The 22550-nt window shown below is 53.0% G+C and overlaps 1 protein-coding gene across 1 annotated transcript in view; it reads left to right on the top strand.

Annotated features, from left to right (window-relative positions):
• The first annotated feature begins 14800 nt into the window (after positions 1–14800).
• The window catches only part of KIAA1522 (KIAA1522 ortholog), a 28442-nt gene continuing 20692 nt past the window's right edge, over positions 14801–22550 (top strand). The window contains exon 1 of the mRNA XM_040228052.1: positions 14801–15035. Within this exon, the coding sequence (XP_040083986.1) occupies positions 14801–15035 (235 nt within the window). The remainder of the gene's footprint in view (positions 15036–22550) is intronic.

Below are 22550 nucleotides of genomic sequence, written 5' to 3' on the forward strand. Positions count from 1 at the left end.
GTGTCCTGGAGATGCCTGGAACACCCCGTGGCCACCCCACCACTCCAGCCTCTCTGCCTGCAGGTCTGCCTCTGTGTCCCTGACCCCGCAGCTCACAGCCTTCTTCCCTTGCTCCCTTGCTGCCTGGGTGTCCTGTTTCCGGCCCTCATGTGTGGCCCTGACTGACCCTGGGCCGGCCTGAGGGGAGGGTGGAGGGGATGGAAGGATGTGCACAGTGCAGCCTTGTTCAGGGGATCGGGGTGGGACCGATGCCTGCTCTTGTGTTCCGGCCCCTGGCTTGAATCTTGGCAAGCTGGGGGTGGGGCGGTGGGGGCTGCCTCTCTGCCTGCAGCGTCATCCCAACATCCGTCCCACTGGCAGAGCGGGCCCAGCGCCATCATGGAACCCGACCAAGAAGGCCCTTAGCTGGGCTCTCCTTCCAGGCTATTATTGATCCCTTTGCCTCTGGCTCCTCTGTCTCATGGTCTGTGCCCTGGGCCATGACAAAGACAAGGACATGCTGAAATGGGTGTTACCAGACGGGGGATGCAACATTGGTCTCAGGGTGGAAGATTCCATTAGGGAGATGTGGAATCAGTGAGAGGATGGGCTCAGAGAAGGGGGGTGGGGGCTCAGTGAAGGGAATGGGGGCCCAGTATGGGGACGTGGGGGCCCAGGCAGGCAACACCAAACAGTCCTCAGCAGCAAACTGTGAGGTCTTAGGGGCTCAGGAGTCAGGGCTGAGAGCAAGGCCCTGGAAGCCAGTGAGAGGGTGGTTTGGCCTGGGGTCACTGAGGACTTGAGAGTCTCTCCAGGTTTTCTCATTTCCTGGGAGTTTCCTCCCACGTCTGGGGTCCAGAAAGGCAATTTGGAACCCTGGGGTGGCCCTAGCCAGGGATCTCAGGGACCACCTCACTTACCCCTCAGGTCATAGGCCTTGGCAGGCCTCCAGGACTGGGAGAGGGAGAAGGGATAGGCAGTGGGACCATGCCTCAGATTCTTGAGATTTATTCCCCCCTCCTCAGCAGCCCCTCACCACTGAGTCCTTCCTCTTTTACAGAGGGCCTCCCCCTTGACTGAGGTCACCCCTGTCCCTTGAGAGTCCCCAGCTCTCTTTGATCTCCGTCCCCTTACTGAGCTCAGATCCCCCTCACAGAGCCCCCACGCCAGAACAGAAGCTGGTAAATCTTTCAGTGGAGTCCTTTAGGCCCTGTCCTTTCTCCCCTGCCAGGAGGGCTATCTCAACCCTAGACCCATCCACTCAGGTTGGACCGAAAGCCCTACTGCCCAAAAAATTGCAGGGACAAGGAGAGAAGAGGTGCTCATTTGTATTCATTTGCATGGAGTTATTTAATATTCAAATGTCCGAGCTTGGGCTGGTGAGGAATGGCTGCTAGCAGACTTGCAGTTGCGGGTTTCCTTTTTAAGGAGGGAGACACCCAAATCCTCCTCTCTCTCCAGTTCCCCCATTTGGAGCCTGACTTGGCGAGAGCCTTAAGTTGGCCTCTGCAGAGAAGGTACAACTTGGAGAATGTTAAGTAGGAGCTATTTTGGGTACCAGACCCTAGAAGCTTGCTGAAGACAGGTGTGAAGTGGGAGAAGAAGCAAGGATTCCCTCCCCATTTCCCAGAGGAAGCCAGGATCTAAAACTGGGAGTATTAATAGCATGGAAAGGGGGAAAGGTTTTTAGAGTATTAAAAACTGAAAGGGTTCTTAGGGATTTCTTAGACTCTTCACAGTGGCTACACAGGGTATGTATATACACCACTGCTCCATTCTGCAGCCACTGCATGCACGGCAGACATGATTAATTGATCACGGCACTCTGAACCCAGAGCCATTTGAGGCAGCAGTTTGTATAGGAAATTAAATCTATTTATCTTCCCTGATTACTTCAACCCTTTCCTTTCCAGACAGGGAAGCTGAGGCCCAGAGAGGATGCAGAAAATGCAGACCACATCCACCCCCAACACTACCTGCCCATCCTGGAAGCACAGGGGTGCTTCTCTTGGAGGGTGTGAGGGCAACTCCACTCTGGGTAAGAAAATCATCACAAGAGGGTGTGTCTGGGTGGAATTACAGGTGAGTTTGATCTACAACATAGGGCTTTTCTGCATTTCTCAGATTCTCTTTGAGCCTGAATTCTGTCTGTAATCAGATATCCCCTAATAATACTAGGTGTATTTTTTTCCCCCTTTAAACACTACGTGTTACCTGCTCTAGGCATTATCTAAATCAACTCCGACAACCACTCTGGTAGGGAGTTGTTACCATTGCTATTCCTGTTTTAAAGAGGAAGAAAGAGAAGTCTAGACATTTGCCCAAGGTCATACAGCAAGTGGCACAGCTGTGACTCTAACCACATGAAATGCAACTGAATCAATCAAAAGTTAATATCAGGGACGGTCCAGGGCTATGGGAGAATGCTGATTTGCTCGCTCCTTGGTGACTTACCAACGGCACTCTGGATGTTATGTGGACAAACAGCCTGGGCCCCAGAGAAAGCTGCTGAGCAGCCCGTGGAGACAGGAGAGGCCTGGCATGATCCCCCACCCCTTGCCAGGACCTGGACACCTCTCGCTGCTCAAGACAATGGGAACACTGCGCCCTGGCAGAGTGCAGGGTGGCAGGACATGGCCGGCCAAGGCCTCTGCTGTTTCTCTCAGTGTGGCAGAGTGCAGAGAGGATGGGAGATGCTGAGGAACGAGGTAGGGGGTGGCTCCGAGCTGAGCCAGCAACAGCAAGGGTGCAGCAAGGAGTGGAGCAAGGAGGGTCTGCCCTCCGCTGGGACTGGGGAAGAGCCCATGTTGGCAGGAGCATGAGCCCCGTGCCTCCCGCCACCCGCCACCCAGCTTCTGCAGGCATCACCCACTGGCATATCTGAGCCCCTCACACCTTGGTCCACTGTCTCCAAACACCACCCAATTCTGTGTTCCCCGGAATACTGAATGAGGATGCCAGTGGGCCAGGCTTCCAATCTGTGTGACCTTGCCCAAGCCCCTGTGTCTCTCTGAATTTCCTCACTGGTGAAATGAAGGTGACAGACCCTACTTTCCCGGCCAGACTCTACTTTTTCAAGGTGAGCAGAGCAGCAAAGGACCCCAGCTGGAGGGGGTGAAGTAACCCAGCAAATGGTGGTTGCTAACGTGACAAGGAGGCTCCTCTCCCAACCTGGCAAAGTGAGGACAGGCCAGGAGAGCTTGTGGGGGGCGGAGCCCTCTTCCTTCCTGCCCCTTTCATCTGGGTATATAGATGAGATCTGAGACCAGATGCGTGGCCGAGTGACTCAGCCCTTTCCTGCCTGGACACTCCTCCCCGCCTGCCTCACCAGGCTGGGCCAGGCGGTGAGACAGCAGACTGGATGTGGGGGTGGCTGGTCCTGAACAACCTCAGGGGAGTGGTGGGGAAGGAGAGGGGAGGATGAATGAGGTTAATGTAGCCTGGCTTGCAAGATGGGGATGGCTTGGAGGAGGAGGGGCTGTCAAGGAAGAGAGTGAGGGTGTCCTTGAGTCTAGTCGCTGACGCTGACTCAACCTAAAATGCTCAAATGCTCACCCCCTCCTCCGCCCACCAGCTGAGCATCCCTTCCCCAGTATTTCTGGGCCAGCCCAAACCTGTTTGCCCCGCCCTCCTAGGCCCACATACCCACAGGGTGCTCTCTTCCTTCCCTGCTCTCTCCTCTTTCTAGCCAACCGCCTCCACTTTCTCACCTCCCACTCAGCGGGTCCTATTACGGACTCCCTGAAGCAGCACGTGGAAGCAGCTCTCTGGAAGGTTGCCTTAACTTAGTTGCTAAATCCCTCACCCCACCCTGATCTCTCAGGGAAGGTAAGCACTGCCGACCTGGCCCTCCTTGGAGTTCTTTTCTTGGCCTCAGATACTACCCTGCTGGTTTTCCTTCTATCTCTTGAATGATTCCCTCTCTGATCTCAACTTCCGACCATGCCCCTTAAAGGCATGTGTTCTATAAACTTCCATAGTCTACCATATGGAGGAGTGATTAAGTGTCTGGACTTTGGCATCGAATGGACTTGGTTTCAAATCCTGCCTCTGCCTTTCACTAGCCATGTAACTTTGGATAAATTACTTCTCTGAGCCTTAACTTCCTCCTCCATCAAATGGGTTGAGATTACCTATCTCCTGGGGATCAAATGGGATAGTAGTAGTAGCGTTAGTCGCTCCATCACGTCTTGACTCTTTGCAACCCCTTGGACTGTAGCCCACCAGGCTCCTCTGTCCATGGGATCCTCCAGGAAAGAATACTGGAGTGGACTGCCATTCCCTTCTCCAGAGGATCTTCCCGACCCAGGGACTGAACCTGAGTCTCTTGCATTGCAGGCACATTATTTACCGTCTGAGCTATACGGGATAATATACGTAAAGCATGGGATAATGCACGTAAAGCCTTCAGCACTGGGTCTGACATATAGTCAGTAGTCAGTTCCTGGCAGTTGCTGTTAGTATCTTTTCTTCCTGGTAAGTTTTCCTCCCCACCCCACTCCCAGCTCCTACCTGCTGGGCACATACAGCTGGATGTGTGACACTTCAGACTCAAAATGTCCAAAAGAAAAATCCTAGCCCTTCTCCCCACCCCAAATACTAGCTTCTCTTCTTGACATCCCTATAGCTTCAAATTTTTTTTTTTTTTTAATGCTTTGGTTTTTTTGGCCCCATGTGAGATCTTAGCTCCCTGACCAGGGACTGAACCTACACCGTCTGCATTGGAAGGCAAAGTCCTAACCACTGGACCACCAGGGAAGTTCCCCCCACACCCCCACCCCCGTGCCTTTTCTTTTAAGGCCTCATCATCTTCCACTGGGCCCAACCTTCAGAATGTCATCCATTAATTCAACAAGTTCATACTGAGAATGCAAAGCTATGTGCAGGGAAGACGGACTTGAAAAATCATTGTCTTTGCCCTTAAGGAGCTCACAGTCTGAGGATGGAGACAAGCAATTTAATATAAGATAATTGTTCTATTAGAGGTTTGTATGGAGAAAGCCGGTCTGGGAAGTCTTTCGAGAGAAGGGGCATTTGAGTTGGCACTTGTAGGCTCAGTAGGAGCTTGCAAGGGGAGAGCTGAGGCACTAACCGCAGGCAGAGGGCACAGCCATGGAGGTACGAGAGAGCAGAGACCAGCCGGGCTCTTAGAGGTGGAGGCTTATGGTTGGGTTTATTTATTTACTTTAAACATTTAATTACATTAATTAATTAATTAGTTTTACTTTTGGCTGTGTCAGGCGGCTTGTGGGATCTTAGTTTCCTGACCAGGGATTGAACCCAGGCGCTCAGCAGTGAAAGAGCTGAGACCTAACCACTAGAAGGCCAGGGAATTCCCCATGGTTGGGTTTGGGGAGCTCTCTTGGGGCAGCATGGAGGACTGCTGGGAGGAGGCAGAAGTGAAGGCAGCAGAGAAATGCAGGAGAAGGATTAGGGTCTGAGAATTTACTCCTGCTTTGCCCTGCAGTCGCTGTACAACCTTGGGAAAGTCACTTGACCTCATGGAGCCTCCATCCCTCATCTGTCAAATGGAGATACCCGAGGGGATGTTAGGGAGGGCTGGATGAGCTAATGGAAGGGAAAGTGCCGGATAAATGCAAGCTGTTGTTGTCAAATATCCGCCAGGGCAGGCTGTATTCCAGCCACAGCCCCACCTCAAAAATGGCCTCCTTGAGTCTCCTCTGAGTCAGCCCACATCCTCCCTGGCTCTGGGGTGGGCGGTAAGATGCAGGGGAATAGAGGAGCACACACCTGACTCTGGATCTCGGCTCACTGGCTGTGTGACTTGGAACCATTCTTCCCCTCTCTGAGCCTTATTTCCTGGCTGCAAAAACAGGGCTGAGGATCCAACTGCAGGGCTGTTGAGAGGATTCCATGGCACGCAGTAGGTGGTCACTAACTGCATATGTCCCTGTCTCCTGCTCTCTGGTCCGTCCCCTCCTCCAGCGCCTGGCACCAAGCCGAGCAGAGTGGGAAAGAGTAAATATTTAATAACAGATAGGCTGAGAGCTTCCTGATGGGAGGGACATGTGGAGGAGCCAGAGGACACCCACTCCCCCAGTAGGGTCTACACAGATATCCCCAGGCTCTAGAGGCACCCACATCCTGATCTGAGGGAACTCTTGCTTTCAGTGACTTCCTGGGGGAATCCCATCCAGCAGGGACACTCCCAGGGTACCTAGTCCCCCAAATGTCTCCTCTCCTATCCTCTCTTATTCTGTCACTCGGGGGTGGGGGCGGTGGATGGGGCGCTCATTCAACAACCATTCACTGAGCCCCTCGCCTCTGTCCAACGCTGGCACCAGAGATTCAGAGATGAAGGAGCCGAGTCCTTGTCCTCCAGGGCTTCGAATCTAGCTGGGAGGGCAAGGGAAACATGTTTGCAACAACGTGGTAGTACGTGATATGGCCAGGGACTGACTTTTGAGAAAATCAGGCCTTAAAGAAGGGACTTAAATTCTCTGTGTCTCCATTTAACCATCTGCAAAATGGGGAAAAGACTTTTTATCTCTTTAGGGCTGTTGTAAAGATTAAGGGAGGCAATTATATAATTGGGGCTTCCCTGGTGCCTTGGCAGTAAAGAATCTACCTGCAATGCAGGAGACACGGGTTCAATCCCTGGTTGGGAATATCCCCTGGAGAAGGAAATGGTAACCCACTCTGGTGTTCTTGCCTGGAGAATCCCACGGACTGAGGAGCCTGGTGGGCTACAGTCCATGGGGTCGCAAAAGAATCGGACGTGACTTAGCAACTAAACAACAATAACAGTTATATAAGACACATAGGGCAGACCCCGGAAGCTGGTCAGTCCATCAGCGGAGACGCCTTGATGGTGATGATTGTAAGTCACGGTGGCTGTCTGTGAGCACACTATGGGGCAGGGTAGGGGGTGAAACAGAGGGCATTCTGCACAGAAGGGAAGACTCAACAAAAGGACCATTTGAGCTGCTCCTGAAGGACAAGTGCTTTACCAGAAGGAAAAATGGGGAGAGGCAGGTGAGGCCAGAGAGCAAAGGACTGTATGTGTCCAAGAGGCTGGGACTTATGCTGGAGTCAACAGGAAGGGATTTAAGCAGCGAGAGGGACAAGGTCCAGATTTAGCCTTAAAAAAGGTCCCTTTGGGGCATGTGGAGAAGAGACTGGGAGGTTAGGAGACGGGGAAGCTAGAGTTGGAGCCGTGCCTGCATCACCTAGTCACCTGCCTGGTTCTCACCCGGGGTCAATGATTCAAAGGTTCCCGTCCCAGGACTATATCTGCCCCTTAACAGGAATTTACAGGGACAACGCCTGTAGCCAGAGGAACCACCCAAGGGACCCAGAGCAATCAGACAAAAAGCCTGTTGGGCCAGCCCCGAGGTGCCACCCCTCCCCCTGCCCTGGGCCTCCCCTTTGTGAATCTGTGTCTCTGTGGTTGTCTGTGGGCTGAGGCAGCAGAAACAGTATTTTGGAGTGAGCCAGAGCTAAATCCAAACCCTGATTCTGCTAACTGGCTCTATGACCTTGGTCACATTTCTTAACCAGTCTGAGTTGGTTTCCTGGAAAACGTTCAAACTTGTATTTTTATTACTTTTTAGACTTTCCAGTTTATGATCTCTCTCTCTCTCTCTTTTGTTTTGATCACAGGCAGGTGGGATCCTAGCTCCCCAACCAGCAAGGGAAGCCATGCCCCCAGCATTAGCATGAGACCACCTGGGAAGCCCCCTAAATTTGTAGTCTTCTTAAATGCTTGTATGTAAATGCATAGAAAGATATATGCATACTGCCCACTAACATGAACAGTGGTGTGGAGTGGGTGGGGAATGTGTGTGAAGAGGCATTTTCACATTTTACCCTGTTTATTTCTGCATTGTTTGGGCCTTTTATAAGCACATATATCCTACATTTTGCATCTGTAAAAAGAGGGGATAACACTGCCAACTTCACAGATTGTCGGAAGGATTTTAAAAAGATCCTACAGATATAACTCCTTTCATGCTGCCTGTGCAGAATGGACCCCCACCAAGTATTAGTTCCTTTCTCTTCCTCTTGCCTGAATCCGTGTTGGGTTTTGTGTATCGATGTTGCTCCTTGTAACTGTTTATATTTATGTAACAAGGTCTTCTGTATACCTCTCTCTGATTTATGGGCCAGTGGGTAATCTGTGTGTGTTTTTGTACAGTGGATGTCTGTATGAGTGTGCATCTGGGAGTGTGAACATTTGTATATCTATGTGTGTGTGTCAGCGTGTCTGTGTAATTTGGTACATTTCTGTATCTGTGTGTGTTTACATGTGTTTAGACATCAGGCTATATCTTAGTGTACCTGGGTGTTTATGGGTACCCAGAATTGTCCGTGTGTATCTGGGCTTGTGTTTTGGTGTACCCATGTGTTTGGGTATGCCAGTGTGAACTGGTGTGCATGTGGGTCATCCTATCTATGTGTCTTGGTGTGTTTGTGTAGGCCCCTGTGTGCATAGTGGGCTTCCCCAGTGGCTCAGATGGTGAAGACTCTGCCTGCAGTGCAGGAGACCCAGGTTTGACCCCTGGGTCAGGAGGATCCCCTCAAAAAGGAAATGGCAACTCACTCCAGTATTCTTGCCTGGAAAATCCCATGGATGGAGGAGTTTGGCAGGCTCCAGTCCATGGATCGCAGAGTCGGACACGACTGAGCGACTTCACTTTCTTTCTGTGTGGATGCTGTGGGTGGAGGGTGATGCTGAGAATCCACACCCAGATGTTTCCTTCTGATCATGGGCAGGGAGCTCTGCCCACACATCTTGACCCCTCCCCCAGCTTCCAGAAGGCCCTGAACATGGGCACTTCCCTCCTAGCCCTGCCCTTGGGCACAGGGCCAGCCTCCCTGCCGAGGACTGGTGCAGTGGGTGTATGCAAACACCTGGAGGCCCCACCCAGCAGCTCCCTATAGGAAGTCTTATCAGCTGGCAGGCCAGGCTGGTCATGCCCCTGATTTGGGGGTGAGAACTGAGAACTGACAGCTCTCCTCCGAGAGCAGTGAGCCCTGTGGATCTTGGGGTCAGGAAATCCTGGTTCTCTCCGCCTAGGTCAGTGTCCATCTGGTTGGCTTTCTGCTTGTCAGATGCAATCAGACAGTTAGGAAACAAAGCATGTCTCCATGGCAACTCGCCTCTGCCTTTGAACTTGGGCAGTTCAGTGGTTTTGTGGCTCCTTCTTTAGGCTCAGCACTGGATGGGCATGAGTGGTGAGGATGAGTAATGAAGCTTCCTTATATGCTCCATGCATCACCCCACACGCCCCAACCCACTCCAGTACCTCTATACACACTCCTTTTCTAGGTGAAATCAGATGTTCTGATGGGGAAACCGGTGCCCAGAGAGGGCAAATGTCTTATCCAAAGACATCCAGCAAGTTAGTGGCAGGACTGAGATGAGAAACAGGTAAGTTAGTGGCAGGATAGAGATGAGAAACAAACTAGGCTAACTTTTCCTTTTTTAGAACTTTTTGCCCATACCATCTGGCATGTGGGATTTTAGTTCCTGGACCTGGGATTGAATTCATGCCCCTGCAGTGGAAGCACGGAGTCTTAACCAGTGGAGTGCCAAGGAAGTGCCTCACTTTATTTTTTTTAAGTGACATGTTACTTTTAATGTTTTTGTTGTTCACTCAGTCGTGTCTGACCCTTTGCGACCCCATGGACTGTAGCACGCCAGGCTTCCCTGTCCTTCACCATCTCCCGGAGCTTGCTCAAACTCATGTCCATTGAGTTGGTGATGCCATCCAACCATCTTGTCCTCTGTCGTTCTCTTGTCCTCCTGCCTTCACTCTTTATTGCCTTATTTTTGGCTGTGCTGGGTCTTCACTGCTGCTCGGGTTTTTCCTCTAGTTGTGGAGAGGGGGGCTGCTCTCTGGCCACAGTGCATGAGCTTCTCACTGCCATGACTTCTCCTATTGTGCAGCACAGGCTTTGGGGCACATGGGCTTCAGTAGGTGTGCTCCTGAGCTCTAGACAACAGGCTCAGTAGTTGTGGCTCACGGGCCTGGTTGCTTCTCAGCACGTGGGAATCTTCCCAGATTAGGGATTGAACTCATATCTCCTGCATTGGCAAGCAGATTCTTTACCACTGAGCTATCAGGGAAGCCCAGGAAGTCCCTAACTTTTAACAAGCCATTGTAGCAATAATAAAATCACCATAGGCAGAAAACCAAAGCAAACAAACCAAAAACAAGCCATCAGGCTAGGCTGGTTGAATAACTCTTTTTTTTTTCTTTTTGGCCGCAGCATGCAGAACATTTTTTTTCTTCACATCATGCACAACTTTTTTCTTTTTCTTTTTCTCCACAGCATGCAGAACTTCCCCAACCAGGGATCGAACCTATGTCCTCTGCAGTGGAAGCATGGAATCTTAACCACTGGATTTCCAGGGAAGTCCTGCATAACTTATTTCTGTACAGACCTCAGAATAAAGCTTCTCCTGACACTTCTACCAAGATGTTAAAACTCTTACCATTTGCCTCTGCATGTCTATAAAGGGCAGTAATTTCTAATTACTGACTAAAAGAAACTGCCGCAGAAATAAATTGAATGCTGGCTCTCAGTTAAAACCATAACCATCACCTATAATTCAGGGTTTCAAATTTTTAGTCCATCAAAATGTCGGCATTGTTCCCGCTGATTTATTTTGTGGTAAGTAAAGGTTATACATTTTGATTGACAAAAATAAATTCATATGTAAAAGCACTGACTTTTATTTGTCAGGTAAAATTCTGGGGCCTTTTGTTTCAGAGGAAAAATAAAAACTGCTAAAAGAAAAAGATTGAAACCCACTTGTCTATACTGTGGACAGCTCAGAGTGACGATCTGATCATAGAATAATAATAACAGGTCAATCTGGAGGCCTGGAGCACAGAGCCGGTGCTCAGGAGATAGTGGCTGAAAGAATGTGAGGAATCAGAGTTCATTCCACAGTGGAGACTGGGCAGTGGCTACCTAGTCAACCTCTTCTTTCTCTCAGGCTCCCCCTCCTCTCTCTCTTCCCTTCCCTTCCCTTCCCTAACCTCCCAGGAGCTGGCAGCAACTTGGAGCTGGGAGGGAACCCACAAGACTCCATTTCCTTTCCACACACACCACTAACACCTTGGATCTCTCAACCCAGCAGGGAAAATGGGTGGAATTAGGCTTTGGGCCTGATTCTAAGAGATGCTGGGAGGATCAAAGAAGAACTCAGCAGGGAGGTTGTTGGAAACGTTGACACGCTGCCACAGATGCCAGGAGCCACAGGATAGGGGCACAGGAGTGCCTTTGGTGGGGATGAGACCTGCAGGGTCCCCCAGCTCCTAGGTTAGGGAGGGAAGAGGTGGAGGGCATCAGACACAAGGAGCCTCTTTCTATCTTCTCCCACTGAAAAGGATCAAAGGTTAGAGAGTCTGCTAAAGCCGTGGACCCTTTCCCCAGAAAAGATGCATACAGGTGCATCTGAAGTTAAGCAGAACATTTCTGTAAGTTCCTAGAGGCCCAGCTGTGGCCCCAGAATAAATACTTTCCTTTCCCAACCTTTGAAAGCAGCAGCAGTGAGGCAGGAGCACAAAGCTAGTGACCAATTAGAAAACACACACACAGGAACATAAAGCAGTTTTAAATTTCACCGCTGCCCAGAGGGAGCTGTGTGTCTTTTGGCAAGTCACTCCACCTCTCTTTAGGCTTTCTTATCCATGGAATAGGACTGTTAATCTCTCAAAATCATCAACTTTGTGGAACTGCTCCACCCTCCAATTGGTCTAAGAATGGAGGGAAGCCACAGGTGCTCCCACCAGCGGCTGCTTGATTTACAGATCCTCCCTGGTGTTCCCTGTAAAATGAGGGTGGCTCAGCCACACCTTGGCCTGGCTGCCCAGTCTGAATAAAGTCCATGGGCCAGGCCTAGCGGAGGACAAAGCTGGATCCTATGAAAGGCAGGTCTCCTGAGGGTTGGAGGACCAGGGAATGTTGGATTGGTGTGAGGGCCACCTGGGGTGGTCCTGAGTTTACCAAAAACAGAAGAAACAGAGAATTCCCTGTCGGCACAGTGATTAGGACACTGAACTTTTATTGTTGAGGGTCTGGGTTGGATCCCTGGTAGGGGAGCTAAGATCCTGCAAGCCATGGGGCACAGTCAGAGAGCAACAACAATAACAAACAATAACAGAGGGAGAAAAGCTGGATGACCTCAGGGGCTACAGCCCTAAGCTTAGTTATGGCTCGTTCCTCCCTGGGGACAGGCTGGCAGCTTCCTTCCTGGTCAGGTGACAGCCTGGCTCCAGGATGGACTTTGGGCCCTGCCGACAGGGGCTGCCGGGAAGTCAGTTTCCTTAGCTGCCCAGAGGGACAGCAAAGAAATGTAGCTGAGCTGAGTAATCGTGACTCCAGAGAGCAGTGTTGCAGGCTAGCCTGTTCCAGCTAGCCCTGAGGGGCTCAGAATCAGGCCTATCAGGCCAGGGGACAGACAGGAAAGCTGGGCTGCCAGTTTAAGGGTGGCTGGAGATGGGAGGTGAGAGCGTCTGGGTGTTGGAGTTAGAAGCAGTGAGGGGAATACAGCCCTGACCTCTCCCTACTCCCTTTTCTCTCCCCACCTCCAAATCAGGGGACCTAATCTGTGAGTTGACTCCTGGGGATTGTGGTTCGAGGGGAAGGCTTCACTGAGGAATTATATGAGCCACTGGCAGGATCAACTTCATGGGCATAGTCCACTTGGCCCTGCTCTCTGAAAGGCCCCATGCTTGACCATGCTTTGCTGTTACTTTCTTGAAATTTGTTATAAATGTTGAACAGAGGCCCTGCATTTTCATTTTGCACTGCGCTCTAAAACTGTGTAACCAGTCTGGCCACCAGGAAAAAGGGAGGTGCTGAAAGAGTGGGTAGGGGGCAAGGCTGCCCAACTATTCCTCTCCTGATCACCCCTTCCAAAAGCCAGAGTATGTTTGCCTTCTCTCTCCTCCCTACCAGTCCATCCATATTATCTAACAGGCTGAAGTTCTGTGCGTTGCTCTTAAAGCATCTGCCCCGCCGGTATCACTTTTCTTCTGACACGCACCTAGTGCTGAACGGGGCAGAGAGCACCATGAGGACAAGCCCAGTGTGACCCCTGTGCAAGGCCCAGTGATGCACACTGATCCGGAATGGGTGCTCTGGGATTGTGGGCTGAAACCAAAGGAGTGACGATGGTTAGATGGGAAACGGGCCCAGTAAGTACAGTGATCTGCCCCAGGGCCACCACGTGTATGTGTGTGTGTGTGGGGGGGAGGGGTTGTCAGTGATGGCCCAGGTTTGCCATAGCTGAGCCCCTACCCAGGGAGCTAAGGCAAGTTCAAAAGGTCACACACTCTAATCCTTCTACAATATCATAGTGAGTGTTGTTGACGCTACACTAGGGCTGACTAGGCTGAGTAAGGACAAGAAGGCTGTTTTACCAAGGTCAGGCTGGATGATGAAGACAAATTTTCACCGGTGGGGTGATCATGATGCCCTTCTGAGTCAAAAGGGAGTCCAAGATCTCACAGCTGGTCCCTAGGGCAATTTCTAGCTCCTGGGGACCAGGCAGAGACAAGACTTACATTGTCAATCTTTACTCCTCTGCTGATGACCCCCTCCGTGCTCCTGGGCAATCCCTGTCTTCTTCTGGCCTCAGTTTCTCTTCTGTACTATGGGAGTATCACTCCCTGGCCTGCCTCCCTCAGAGCCTCTTGTAGGATCAGATCATACGGAAGGGCTCCCTCAGCTACAATAAAGAGCCAGAGGCCTGGAGGAAACAAAGCAGAGCATTTTTGTGATTCTTAAAGGCTTTCTTTCTCTGCCGGCTTCTTCAGTCACACCTGTCACCTGTGGAGGATCTCAAAGCATCTTATAAAGCTGTGAGTTCAAGTCCAAGATCAGTTCTGATCAGTGATGAGCATCTCAGTGGAAAATCCAGACCCAGACACTAGTGCTCTGGGGACTCACAACCTGGTCCAAGGGTAAACTGAGGCACGGCTCGCCTCATCCTGTCACCTGCCACCCAAGGGTGAAGCAGGAACCCAGGAAGCATGGGTCCCAGCTTCACACTGAGGATTGATGGGGGTTGGGGGAAGGTGTGGTGAGGAAGTGGAAAGGAGGGAAGGGAGACTCTGAGTTGCCAGACTGGAGAAGAAAGCTCCAGGTCTCAGGTGGGTCTGAAGTCTGTCTCTAGAGCAAAACCTCCAATACCGCCCGGATCCTGGAAAGGCTTCTCAGAAACCCCTTACTCCAGAAAGAGGATTCCAGAATCCCCCCATCTTTTTCTGGACCGAACTCAGGACACCAAGTTCTCCTGGGGTCCAACCCCAGCGTTTTTCTCCCGGCCTTCTCTGAGCACCCCCACCCCAGCCAGTAGTTCTCTGTCCGAACCTTGCTCTCTTCAGTGGCCCCGCCGGGACGGAATCTCGGCACCGCCCCTCCCACACCCACCCCGCGACCCCGCCCTCTCGGTCCGGGCCAGCCGCCGCGGCTCGGGGGCGCGGGGGCCACCCTCCCCCGGGACCGGACCTCTCCCTCCGCTAGCCCCTGAGCTCCGGGACCCCGGCCGGCGGGCCGGAGGAGGCGGGAGGGGCCGCAGGCAGCGCCGCCCCCGCCCCGTGGCCGCTCCCGCCCGGCCCCGTCCCTCCCGGCCGGCCTCCGCGCCCCGCCCGCCGTCCCGCGGCCCCTCCCGCGCCGCTCCCGCCACCCGCCCGCTCCTCGCCCGCTCTGCCTCCGCCGCCCAAACTTTTCTCCGGGCGCGTCTCGGCGCGGCGGCCGCCTGCCCGCCCGCCCGCCCCCGGCCCATGGGCGCCCCGCCTCAGGGGGCCTGACCCCCGCCGCCAGGTCCGCCCGCCGCGCTATGGCGGCCCGCGCGTCCCCCGCCGCACCTGCGGCCGACGAGCCGGGGGGTCCCGGCGGCCCCCCGCGCAGGAAGAAGTCTCGCTCCGGCGCGTCCGGCCTCCGCCGCGCCTTCAGCTGGCTGCGGGGCAAGCGGCGCAAGAAGAAGGCGGCGGGGGCCGAGGGCGCCGAGCCGGCCGCCCCCCGGGCCAAGAAGGCGGACGACAAGGCCAGGAAGGCCAAGGGTAAGGGCCGAGGTAAGGCGGCCGGGCACCTGGGGAGTCCCGGGGCGGCGCCCGGGGTGCGGCCCGAGTGGCTCCGTTGGGGGTCCGCGGCGTGTCGGGAGGGTGCTGACTTCCTAGGCGTTGGTGCTGGGGGAGCGAAGAGCCGGGACTCGGTCTGAGCACCCCGACTCTGAGCCACCCCGCCCCCAGATGTCCCAGACTCTACCCAGCGCCGCTTTAGGGGCAGAGGGACCCCCGACTGGGGCAGGGATCCCCCGGCTTAGACAGGAAGTGCTGGCCGCCCGGCTCTTGGGACGGTGAGGCAGTCCTCCCCCTCCCCCAGGCTCACCCAGGTTCTGCCCTCTGCTGCTGAGTCAGGGGGTCAGAGACTTGACTCTGGCTTGGGGCCAATGGGAGAGGCAAGTGGCCTTGCATGCCTGGTGGGGGTTCCTCTGGGTCTGGAAAGTCAGCTGCACTCAGAAGGTGGGTCAGCTGTGGAGGTGGCTCTGGGTTGCCAGCCCCACACTGGACCCAGCACGGAGCGGTGACATGCTTTACCTTATTAGCAGTATCAGCTTTTCCTACCTGGCTCCCCTTTACCACTCACCTGGGCCAAGCCGCAAACATCCGCCTCCTGGGGTGGTGAGCTCCAGGATTTGAGCCAACAGCCCCTCCCACCACTCCTTCCCCCAGCCCAACGTTGTTCCTGTGTTGGAAGTGTGCTTGCAGAGGCGGGAAACTGAGGCCCAAGTTAATGGTGAGGCTGTACTTGTGACAGCGGTGGGTACCTGAAATACTACAGCTAATTCTCTGCCTGTAGGCTCCCTCTGGCCTGGTGGTTGGGCAGCCTGAGGGCAGGCGTGGCTGACCTGGCCCATGCCTACCGGGGTCACTTTCCTTTTGGCCACTTGCTTGGTTCTCCCCTCTTCTTCCCCTCTGTTGTGTCTCCTGATTGAGGGGGAGGGCATGAATCTCTGCCAGAGGGTGGGGCTCCCTTGGGGCTGCCATCCTAGGAAGTCTACCTTTCCTGCTGGCAATGCTAGTGCCAGAGGTGAGGAAATGGCGGTATGTGTAGGCCCATCCCATTCCGCCGGGTTTACCCTCCCAGTGTCCTTTAACCACCTCCTCTGGAGGAGAATTAGAAAGAACACTTCCTGGGGTCAGGAAGAGGGTGAAAAGCTGCTTGTGTGATTGCATCCGGCCTGATCTTCCTTTTGGAAATGGGCCCTGCATCCCTGCAACCCAGCCACGAATGGAGGTTGGGTGCTGGGGCTGAGGTCACTGGGCCAGGCCCTGAGGGAAGGTTAGCAAGGGGGATGTTTCTAAGGGCAGCTCCCACGATACATGAAACCTGTCCCAGGGCTGTTCCACCAGGATTCAGCCTGAAGTCATCCCCACCTCATTCACAGAGTCCTGGGGCAGAAATGGACAAAGATGGGTTGTGGTCCCAGTGTCAGGGTTAGAGAATGAAGGCTAATGGTGTGGCCCAGGCCAGTGGACCCTTCTTTCCTGGGAGACCAGCCTGGGGCGGGCGTGGGGTGGTAGTGGTGAAGGGGGAGACAGGAAAACTGACTCTGTAGGTCCCTGCTCTGACAGCCTGTTTAGAGGTCACTGGGTCAGTGGCAGACCTCCCCTGGCCTTATGTTTGGTATTGGGTAGCACTGGGCTTTCTGGGCAGCAGGTCGGCCTGATTCGGGCCCACGTGCATGGGCCGAGCCTCCCCGCCCCTGGCTGCTGTTGCCCAGGCCTGGGGGCGGCCCCAGGTATGTCTGGAGGAAGCCCTGTTCCCCTTTGCTCCAACCTCCTATTATTCCAGTTGTCTCTTTGTCACCTGCCTGGCCAAACTTCTTTTCTGTTTATTAAGAGAAATAAATCCGATCTCTCTAATCTCCACTGGCACCGCTGGTCAGGAAGGGGAAGCCCAAAGAAGGCTTAACTCTTTCTGGGGAAAATGTTTAGAATGAAGATTTGGGGAGAAGGGCACACACACAAAATTCCTAGGAGGTCAGGGGCCTTTGCTATGGAAGTCATTCTCTCCCCACTCCCAGGTGCTGAACCAAAGACCCAAAGATAGATGTAGGTCTTGGCTTCCCTGATCTGAGTCCCCTACTATAAATGGGAAAACTGAGCTTGGTATAGTTTCTGAGCCTGTACCTTCCCTGCTCCCCTCACTGCCCTGCCACACACTTAAAAAGGAAAAAGAGGAAGTCTGACATTTATTTATTATTCTGAATGTGCCAGAAGCCCTGTATCCATAATCTCATTTATACCCATTTGCAGATGAAAAAACTGAGTCTCAGGAACAGTGAGTGATTGATTTACCCACCTGGGATTTTAACTCAAGTTCTGATTCCAGAACTGGTCCTGCTTTCTTAATTTACCCAAAGAGACCAGGGGGTAAGGCTTAAAGATCTCCTCATCCAACCCATTCTACAGATGGGAAGAGGCCCAGAGAAGAGTGAGGGAACTTGGTAGAGTAGGAAGAGTATCAGAGGCAAGCAAATTGATGAGAGTTCACATTCTGGCCCAGCAGTTAGCAAGCTTGGTGACACCAGGCAGGCAACTTCTCTGTGGGCTCATCATTACCATTACTCTCTTTGGAATAGAGGGGACCCTCTCACTGGGGTATCCGTCCAGGTAGACCCATATCCTTGATAGGTCTGTGAGCTTTCCAAGATTCTCACAAAAGAGGATGTGAAAATTACATGCAAGGGAAGTCACCATAGAAATGTAAGGGGTCGCTGTTATTGTGTTTGTGAGTTTATTCACCTGAGTTGTAAGGACCCAGTCTGGAAGGAATGGGCTCTGAGGTTGATAGGACAACTCTGGCCTGGGCCGTGATCTGCTGCTGTCTCGGGCCATGTAACACCAGCAGGTTAGTAACCCCTCCAAGCCTCAGTTTCCTTATCTGTAAAACAGAGATGACAAATCCTGGCTTTACAGGGGTGTTTCAAAGATCAAATCAGATAACAGACATGTAAGTGCCTTGTGAACTGTGGAGCATGGTGCAGATGGCAGGAAGTTGCTGTTGTGATGCTGAGGACTTGAGTATTGGCTGAGTTTATTCTTATTCGTATTTGGAAAACAATTCATTGCTTACACAGAAGGTGGAGTCTTACCTTCATTCAATGGAGGACGCAGGCACAGAAAACATAAAAAAACAAAACAAAACAAGCAGGAATCCATATTTTTCAGAAATATCACCTGGACTCTAGACAAGTATGTGGGGAGGAAGTGTTTCTGGGACAGAGGCCAGGACTGGAGCCCCGGAGATAATCGGGGGAGGCTTCCTGGAGGAGGTAAGCAGGGTGTGGAAGGAAGGCAGGGTGTTGGCTAATTTGAAGGGGAACATGAAGGCTGCTATGTGCCAGACCCTGGCCAAGCAGTTTCATGAATGTTTTCCCTGTTGTCCTCAACAACCTGGGAAGTAGTTTATAGGTGAGAAAATAGGCTCAGAGGGTAAAAGTAAGTTGGTCAAGGTTATTCAGCTTCATTCATTTGAAAAAGACATGTGCTCAGTCACTCAGTCATGTCCAACTCTTTGCACAACCCTATGGACTGTAGCCTGCTTGTCTTTCTGTCTATGGGACTCTCCAGGCAAGAATACTGGAGTGGGTTACCATTTCCTCCTCCAGGGTGAAAGAGACATATTCCTTACCATATAGTGTCAGACACTGGTCTGCTGTTGCTGCTAAGTCGCTGGTCGTGTCCGACTCTGTGCAACCCCATAGACGGCAGCCCACCAGGCTCCCCTGTCCCTGGGATTCTCCAGGCAAGAACACTGGAGTGGGTTGCCATTTCCTTCTCCAATGCATAAAAGTGAAAAGTGAAAAGTCAGGGTAAGGCAAATACTTGGGACAAGACAGGCATGGTTGTCACTTGCATGGAAGTGATGAACACAGCGTGGCAATGACAGTTGGCCTCCCGAGGCCTCACTGCCCACATGAGATAATATGAGGTTGGAAGTGTTTCTGACTCTGGGGGGCAGTAACTGTAGAGCTTGGGACCACCTTTGGGGAAAGATGTATGCCAGCCCTCCTGAAGGTTTCTCTCAGGCAGGGGGCAGTGGCTAGGGGCGGGGGTACTGATAGTGAGAATTTAGGAGGTATTCTGGCAGAGACATTACTTTGCCAACAAAGGTCCGTCTAGTCAAGGCTATGGTTTTTCCAGTGGTCATGTATGGATGTGAGAGTTGGACTGTGAAGAAGGCTGAGCGCCAAAGAATTGATGTGTTTGAACTGTGGTGTTGGAGAAGATTCTTGAGAGTCCCTTGGACTGAAGGAGATCCAACTAGTCCATCCTAAAGGAGATCAGCCTTGGGTGTTCTTTGGAAGGAATGATGCTAAAGCTGAAACTCCAGTACTTTGGCCACCTCATGTGAAGAGTTGACTCATTGGAAAAGACTCTGATGCTGGGAGGGATTGGGGGCAGGAGGAGAAGGGGACGACAGAGGATGAGATGGCTGGATGGCATCACGGACTCGATGGACGCGAGTCTGAGTGAACTCCGGGAGATGGTGATGGACAGGGAGGCCTGGCGTGCTGCGGTTCATGGGGTCACAAAGAGTCGGACACTACTGAGCGACTGAACTGAACTGAACTGCCAGGTTCAGCCGATTTGACCCCATGAACTTTGGCCCTCATTCATGGCAAACCATCCTTGGCATGGGGTTATAGAGAGACTCTTGAGTGTGAGTTCTGCTTTGCCAAGTCCTGCCCCACTCTTGGCAAAGACACTCTCTTAATAAAGATGGGGTTTAATGGCTTCCATTGTTAGTGGCCCTTTCTCATTCTAAAATTCTGTGGGTTTGAGAATGGGCTGGAGGAGCAAGCTGGAAGGGAGGCTGGGGGTGGGAGCTGTGTTAAGGGAAGGAGAGCCTACCTCTGGTCAGTCGGGTGGACGTGACATCAGGACCCAGTGGCCTGGATGTCATAGGAATGTGGGTGAGGAGAATGCAGGGTGAGTGGTGCTGAGTCTTCCTGCTGAGGAAGGGGCCTGTGTGGCTCTAAAGCAAACTGAGGACCCAAAGCCACTTTGGTTAGTGGTCACTTTGCCTCTCTGAGGTCTGCGTGATACTGTTTGCCTGTCGATAAACACATTTCATGCAGTTCCACGTTTGGTGCCATTGCATGCACTGATCCTCACCGAGGATGTGTCCCCTCCCCTTTTCCATCCAGAACTCCTATTCATCCTCAAGACCTGGCCCAGTGTCATCTACTCTGCAATACTCCCGGGGAAGTCACTGCCCCAGACTCTACAGCAGGGTGCTCAAGCGATTTGGAATTGGACAGGATGTGCTTTTCTGGCACCTTCTTTGTGGGGAGGGGCATGTCAGCGTCCTCAGCCTGGGGCCTGGACTAATGTCATATGGGCTGGGATGTGTCTGTGGGGGAGTGGCTTCCCCAGAGGAGTCTGGGTCTGCCTCCTCCAGACCCCTCTGAAGGGATGAGCATTGTCTACCTTGGGTCCAGATGGGAGACGGTGCTCACTAATTTATTTCACAAATACTTCTTAAGTTTTTAATACTAGGTACTAAGTACCTACTATGGGCTAGACTCTGTCCTGGGGATAAAGAAAGACAAGGTCCCAGTCCTCATGAACTTCTCGATTTGAGGGGGTTGGTAGACTGAGCAAGTAATTAAGGGTCAAGAAGTGTAACTAAGGAAGGGACAGAGAGATCCCAGGGAGGAATCAAAGATGGCTTCCCCAGGTAGCATGAACTATAATGGAAGGATGAGGGGAAGCTGGGGTTGAGGCATTTGCAGAGCTGGAATCAGGCAAGGCTCCTCCAAGGGGTTGGGGCCAGCTGGCTGTCCGGTTCCATGAGCACAGGCATCACCAGACATCACTGTTCTGAAAACCCTGAGGGCAGGAGCTGGGCTGACTTGTCTTTCCCTCTGCCCTGCCCAGCACAGGGCCTGGCCCTAAAAAGTGGCTTCAGGTGATAAATGGGTGGTCTGATTTGGGCCCCCAGAGCATGGGCATCTCCAGATCCTAGGTGCTCAGAGCTGATGGCCTGAGATGTCATGGGGAGCCCTTATGGCACCTACAGATGAGCATCTGAGGCCCAGAGGAGGAAGTGGCTTGCTGAAGGTCATACCGCCAGTCAGTGTCAGAGGCAGAACAGGAGCCCACACCTGCCAGGCTGACCTCAGCTTCCCCACTCCTTTGTTTTGACTTCAGATGGAAAATCCCGTCTCAGAGAGGGGCCTCTACCGGGGTGGGATGAGAGGAGCAGGAAGCGAAGCCAAGAAGGCCTCATTCATTCCCTCCCTTAGCTCTGACACCTTCAGGGGCTGTTTGAACTGCCTCTCCTCCCTCCTCACGGAGGCCCCAAATCCGCACCCCCCCCCCCGCCCACCCCTGTGGCACAGGGCCCAGGTTCTCCTGGAAATCCCCCTTGGGCTGGGGGGCCCCCACCACCACTTTCTGCCCCGAAGCAGGGCTGCCAGCGAGATCTGCTGCTCTGGGGCAGCTACACCCTGTGGCCAGAAAAATCTCTTAATCTGTAGTCTGCAGAGGGCAGAGGGGGAGCCTCCCTCCACCCACCTGCCCCTTGGAAATTCCCCTTTCCCCAAACCTTCAAAGCTGTCTCAGCTGCTCCTGGTCTGTCACATGCTGAAGAAAACTAATGAGAGGAGGCATTGTATATTGTTGAGGCTGCAGTGAATCTGCTGGGGTGGGGAGAGCAGGTACACCCCTCTGCCCCATCCGAAGACCTCACCTCCAACCCCGTGGCTGACGTGGGGAAGGAAGTGGGTGGAAGCAGCTTCCTTGTCCACCTCCCCCCATTACTACACTCCCCAGGACTCTGGGCTTCATCCACTGTCCTGGGGGCCTTCATTAATCAAGCAGAGTCACTCAGCAGGGTGCTCTGTGCTGGCATGAAGGGATAGACAGAGACAGCTCAGCCTGCCAAGGGCTCAAACCCTGAATCTTCTGGCAAAGTGCATGCTTCCCAGGAGGCTGCTGGTGGGGCCTCTTCTAAGTCGGATCTCCTGCCTGCCTACAGACACCCCCTCCTCCAAGTCCCTAGCCAGGCGAGGGTCAAGAGACACTCAAGCTCTGTCTTGTGGTTCCAGGAGTTCTGGTCCATTTGTCTTCCATATCACCTACTTCTTCCCACCAGTCATACCCTAGGCTCTCCCAGGCACTTGGCTCATTGGTAGTACTCCTCCCCTGTGCCCAGGAGCAAAGCACAGCCTTTGCAGTGGAAGGATATAAGACTGGGGAAATGCCTTAGCCTTTTCCGCCTGTGCCTCTTCACCTCCACCAGCACTTAAGGTGCCATCACCATCACCTTCGCCAGTTTCTGTTCAGCACGTGGGGCACACCTACTGTGTGTCAGACATGATCTGAGCCTGGGGCTACTAAGAGGAGTGAGAGGATCACTGTCCTTGAGAAACTTGTTTTCTGGTTGGACAGGCAGATGCCAAAGGAAACTGTTGCCTTGAAACAAGTGCTGGTATGGGTGTGATCAGTACTGTATCAGTAGAGGGGAGCCCCGAGAACTGGGCTGCAGAAGGAGGGGGGCAAGGAAGACATGGA

The sequence above is a fragment of the Oryx dammah genome, unplaced genomic scaffold (genome assembly GCF_014754425.2).
Source record: "Oryx dammah isolate SB20612 unplaced genomic scaffold, SCBI_Odam_1.1 HiC_scaffold_27, whole genome shotgun sequence".
In the NCBI taxonomy this organism is placed as follows: domain Eukaryota; kingdom Metazoa; phylum Chordata; class Mammalia; order Artiodactyla; family Bovidae; genus Oryx; species Oryx dammah.